Below are 5828 nucleotides of genomic sequence, written 5' to 3' on the forward strand. Positions count from 1 at the left end.
AACTAACGCTACGCTCAATTTCAGTCAGGACCACTTTTGTCAAAATAATCTTTATTTACTTGCACAGTTTTATTTGGCGGTATGATACTGTTCTGGGGCCCCCTGCTCTTCCACGCGCTTGCGTGGAAAGCCTGAGGCAGGAAGAGCACCTTCCTGCCCTTCACGAGCCATCATGAACGGCATAAGCAGGGAGCGCAGCAGCAAAAGAAAACCCCCAAAACGACCATACCGGCAAATCCTGGAACCTCTGCTACAAGAGATGCCAGGAAGCTATCTAGGATGAAATAATTTTTATACAATTTAATAGGGAATAAGCCACACGCTGCCTCTTAATAATAACGATGATAATACAATAATATAGTAATAACAATATAATAATAATATAATAATATAGACGTAGCCAATCATGCCTATGAATGAATATTTATTATATCAAGAATTACAGTGAGAGGCTCATGGCTTTTTGAGCATCTAGGATGGTTTTATTGCCAGGACGCACGTAACGATTAAAGGCAGAAGAAGACCACCTGCCCATAGCTTTCAGGGTGGCCACAGGAGCGACCATTGCTGCTGTCGTAGCTGCTCCTATGCGGAACGAATGAGGAGTGTAGCGTTCCGGAGGGAGACCGCAGAGTTGGCAAAGGAGGCGGAGGCGAGAGGCGAACCAGGCTCGTGACAGGGGCTCCCCTCTCTCTGTGACGAACAGCGGCTCCTGAGGGCTGGCTTGGGCACGGCTTTTCAGATAGCGGACCATGGAAGACAATGGACAGAAATCAGAGTTAGTTTGAGAAATGATGACAGATGTTCCCCTTCTATCTCTGTCAGTTTTAGAATGTTTTAAGAGGATACAAAAGTAGTGACTGTGAACTGATACATCGCCTATGGTGAGGTCTTGTGAAGGATCAAAAGATCGTGAGCGTGTAGTGAATTCTCCGCACCTTAAGAACCCGTAAAAAGCTATGAGGAAAACAGTTTCTAACAGTGAGTCTGTATATGGACCAAAGCACCCGTTCCTTAAGTGAGTGATTAACTTGTGCAGAAGTGGAGGAGTAAAAGGGAGACGGATGTCATTGCCTTGAGGTTTCTCTCTTTTAAAGCCGTTTAGCAGAAGCTTAATGGATGGATTTTCTAGTAAGCTGTTGGAGGACGGGTCCAGGCAACGCAGGTGAAACTGGACACCTGCGAGGAGGCCTTTGATGGAGGACGGCTGCATTTTTCGGGACTCAAAGCAGTGAACCAGAAAAGCACATACAATGGGAATACTTATAGGAAGAATAGCAACAGAGAAAGAGAAACAAAATGCTGTGAAATAGGACCATGCAGAGTCATACAATTTTAATGTAGACTTCGCTAAACCAGAACGCATATAGCCAGCAGCTGACAGCATGTATTTTTGCAAGGTGCTGTCTAATCTAGCACCGCATGGTGAAAGGGGGGGCAAGGCAGGCTGGAGGGCGCAGCTTCCGGACACAGTCTGTGGAATTTCTGAAATTCAAATCGAGACAGAGCATCAGCAATATTATTATCCAATCCTGGAATGTGCGCTGCGCGGATGATGAAGTTCCCCAGCACGGATTCCCAAGTAAGGCGTCTTACAAATCTGTTAATAAATGGAATAGATGAACGCCCTTTGTTGATAATGTGGACAGCTGCTTCATTGTCACAAAAGAAAATAATTTTCCTCCTGGACCAGGATTTCCCCCAGAGAAGACAAGCTATAACGATTGGGTATATTTCCATAAGCGCAGAGGAAGAAGCACTAGCTGGCAGAGATGACAATTCTTTTGGCCATACATCAGCAAACCACTGATTATCAAAGAACCCCCCAAAACCCACGGAAGGAGCTGCATCTGTGAATAATCTAATGGCCAAAGATGATTCAGTATTGTCGTTATAGAAAAATGAAATGCCATTCCATTTCTCGAGCAGCAAAGACCAAAACCGGAGCTCTGATCTGCACCCTTCATCCAGAGTTACTGTGTCATGAAGCTTTTCAACTGACTTTGAGAGGTCGAGAAGCCTGGATATGAATGAGCGGCCCTGAGGAATCACGCGCATGGCGAAATTGAGATGACCTAGGAGGGAGAGCAGATCTCTTTTTGAAATGGACTTTGAAACCTGTTCCTTCATAATTTCTCTGATGCGGTTTAATTTCTCGAGAGGCAGGGAAGCTTGCATGAGGACACTGTCTAGTTTGATACCTAGAAATTCGATGGCTTGAAGTGGACCTGAAGTTTTCTCCTCAGATAAGGGGACTCCCAGGTTTTTGAAAGTATCTTTAAGAGTGATAATTGCGTGGTCTGGCTTGGCATGAGGATAATCTACGAGCAAGAAATCGTCTAACAGGTGAAGCACGAAAGGCAGCTTGCAATTGTTTAAGAGAATCCAGCAGAGAGCTTCAGACAATGTGTCAAAGATTTTTGGACTGCTGCGACACCCAAAAGTGAGCCTAACTGCAAAATACAATTTCTCTCTCCATTTCACGCCGAACAGATGCCATTGGGAAGGGTGCAAAGGCATGACTTTAAACGCATCTGTGATGTCGGCCTTTGATAACCATGCTCTTCTACCTGCTTGTTTGATGAGCTTAATGGCATCGTCAATTGAGGCATAATACAGAGAGAACGGCGGGAGTGGAATGAGACTGTTAATACTTTGGACTTCATCATGATGAGGAGCTGATGAATCTATAATGAGACGCTTTTTACCAGAATATTTCCGGGTAGCCACACCTATGGGGTTTATGCGAGATACGGGGAAAGGGGATTTATCCAGAGGACCGATCATAAAACCCTTCCTGACTTCTTTTTCCAGCAGAGTGTCGACAACTTCAGGCTCTTTTAAAGCAGACTGCAGATTGCTACAAGAAAAAGACAATTTAGGCAACCACAATAACCCAGCCATGAATCCTTGAACCAGTCCGGTAAGCAAATAATTGACAAAGCAGCGGTTCGGATGCTTCTTTAGAGCCTTGCCCAGCTCAGCCACGTTGACTGGGGTTGAAGGTTTTATTTTTTCTTTTCCTTTCTCACAAGGCGGGTTCGTCGGGGGCACACAGACTTTGGATGACTGTCCCCACAATAGCTGCAAGCATGAATATATTTACAATTTACAAACCTGCACACATTCTCATTGAAATTATGGCACATGGGAGTCCAAAAAGGTGTCACCTTAGTCTCATCGGATTGCGGGACTGCCGGTGGATGAACTATAGCCACGGATTTGGAACACATATTGGGAGAGTGCGAGAAAGAGCCACAAATGGAGCAGGAGAGAGCTTGGCGACCAGTGCAGTGCCTGCTGATTAGAGCCAGGTCGACTACGGACCAGTCCAGTCTTTGGTTAAACCTCTGAATGAACATGGCGGCCTTGGCAGAGAATGATTTATGATATTCATAGAACAAAGTTCCACCGTATGTTAAGGCAAGATCTGCAATGATGGCCAGATAGGTGTCCAATTCTGCTCGACGGGATGGATAGACCTCACAGATTACATCTCTGAACACACCAAAAGCAACAGTAAATTCTGCTAGAGTCAAGGTCTTTGAAAGTCTAGGGTCACTATCCTTTAGCATCACAGACACATCACCACAATCTACCACACGCTTGTCACTAAAATCTGAGCACAGCAGGATTTTCACTAAATTGACATCATTACCTGCAAGGATCTGGTTTCTCAGATTGAAGGAGATGGCAGCAGCAGGAGGGTAGAATGGCACACCGGTGGAGATTGGGACTGCACTACCCAGAATCCTGCGCGGGATAGAGATGCCGTCGAGGGGCGCCGGAGTGACGTCACTGAACTGCGTCGCGGAAGAGGCAGCAGCAGCAGCAGGTTCCCGGGATGTAAACACGGCGGCCTGGAACGCAGAGCTGGTGGATGGAACGGCGGCGGCTTCTAAGGTCTGGATCCTTGAATTCATGCTGGAAAGGGAAGACTGAATAGAAGACAGCGCTGCCAGGATGGCGTCGTTTGCCGGAGCTGAGGAGGCGACTGCTGTGGCCGGGGCTCTGGCTCTTTTGGCCGGCGGGGCAGCGGCTGGAGTCGGAGCGACTACTGAGTTCTGGGACCAGTGTTTGCGCTTTGGCTGCGCTTTCCGAGGAGCGGAGACAGGAGGAGCGGAGACAGTAGGAGCGAAGACAGTAGGAGCGAAGACTGGACGCTGAACTACAGGTGGAAACCCAGCGCAGTTCAGGAACAGCGCAAACAGTTCCCGGTGAGACGCTCCGACCGGAGCAGAAACATCATTGCAAAACAGGAACTCCAACAGTTTAGGAATCGGCCAGTCATCGATTGATGGTGCGATTTGGCCGGTACCCTTTCCTGCTATGCGAGAGCTTCGACGGAGAGAAGAAGGAGCCCTCTCCTCGTCGATGGCTTCCTCTGATTCAGAGACTCGGTGAGGCTCCACCATGATGCCGTCGGATTGCCACGGGTCTTCATCATCGTGGACGAGGGGCGACGACATCGAGAGCAACAAGGTAAATACGAAAGTGAGCAAAATGTTCTTCATGCGGGAGCTTGCGAAAGTGCCAGCAGCAGAGGAAGCAGGAAGGAGGGTCGGGCGAGAGCAGATTAAATACCCCGCTCTTAATGCAATTTCCCAATAGGGAGCGGGCACGCAGAGTCAGCTGAGCCATCAGCTGATCTGCGCCGGTGATGACAGCTATGCAGTTAGAGCTTGACGTCGTGGCCTGCCAGAACTAACGCTACGCTCAATTTCCAGACAGTGAAGATAACATTACAAGTTAAATAACTGTGCTTGAAAAAAATCAGAGATGCTTTTGGACCTTCAGATTCTGCAGGCTATAGTTTTAACAAATGGCTGCATGATAAACTTGGTTCATGGGGTGCAGTTATGGTTCAAATTCTCATTCCAGTTTTGATATTGTTTGGTATACTCTTGTGCTTCTGTACTTGTACCCTGTTACTGCCCTAAAGTAAACAAAACAAAGACTCGAACACAAGGAGGCCAGTAACATATGAAGGACGCCCACTCAGCACAGTCAATTAGAATTAGTTTATTGATTCAGCTCAGCAAAAACGGCCGTAGCCAAACACGAGTCCAGAGAAGAAAGTAACCAAACAAAAGAAAAAGAGCAGGAGTTCCTGGCCAAACTTAACAAAAGGAGGGAAGAGACCCCAGACCAGCCTGCCACGACCGTCGTATCCGGGGGCTTCTCCTGACTAAAGCTGCCTAATCAAAGCAACTAAACTATGGAGGTAAAACAAGAAGGGTACGAAAACAGGACTAACAGGAACTCAAACCTAAGTTAAAACAACAAAGCCCTGGCACTCTAACAGGCCAGTCAACTGAAACCAAACTCAACTCAGGAACAAAGGAAAACTGCAAAAGACTGCGTGGCCAGCACTGCCTCCCTCCTCCAGCACCACACCTGTAATGAGAGAGAGAGAGAGCCGCCCTGCTGCTGCCTCCTTTTACCCTGCTCAGGTGATTGCCAGCACCTGAGCTCAGGAAGGCAGAGCAGGGCGGAGACAGAGGACACACACACACACATAGGGTCCTGATACTGGCCACATCAAACATGCCCTGACACGTATGAAAGCTTTGATGTATAGATGGATAGGTGGTGTTGTGGGAGGGGAGGTTGAGCAGTATGTTCAACTCCGCACCACTGATCCTGACAAGGAAGAATATTTTGAGTATTAGAATAATGGGGACAGTTTCCCAACCAGTGAGCAATTGTATCATTTGGTAAAAAGAAACAGGCCCATGTAGGATTGGAGAATTATTTGCTTAAAGCTTGCTGAATGCTTTGCTTAAATGTGATTAGCTTTGTGATTTACAAATTAATCAAAGGGGGGA

The 5828-nt window shown here is 47.2% G+C and overlaps 1 protein-coding gene across 1 annotated transcript; it reads right to left on the reverse strand.

The window, feature by feature from the left end:
• Positions 1–506: 506 nt before the first annotated feature.
• Positions 507–4446, reverse strand: LOC141004415 (uncharacterized). The gene is made up of 2 exons (XM_073475890.1): positions 3659–4446; positions 507–734 (listed from the first exon to the last, which is right to left on the reverse strand). The coding sequence occupies exons 1-2, from the start codon at positions 4413–4415 to the stop codon at positions 586–588; spliced, it is 906 nt and encodes a 301-aa protein (XP_073331991.1). The 5' UTR covers positions 4416–4446; the 3' UTR covers positions 507–585.
• Between the last annotated feature and the right edge of the window lie 1382 nt (positions 4447–5828).

Source organism: Pagrus major, chromosome 11 (genome assembly GCF_040436345.1).
Source record: "Pagrus major chromosome 11, Pma_NU_1.0".
Lineage (NCBI taxonomy): Eukaryota > Metazoa > Chordata > Actinopteri > Spariformes > Sparidae > Pagrus > Pagrus major.

What these genes read in the sequence shown, in the direction of transcription:
- LOC141004415 (XM_073475890.1), bottom strand. Translation starts at nt 4,415, where the DNA reads ATGGTGGAGCCTCACCGAGTCTCTGAATCAGAGGAAGCCATCGACGAG. An exon ending in GAGAAACCAGATCCTTGCAG is followed by an intron (nt 735 to 3,658) that starts GTAATGATGTCA and finishes CTATCTGAAAAG; the next exon opens with CCGTGCCCAAGCCAGCCCTC.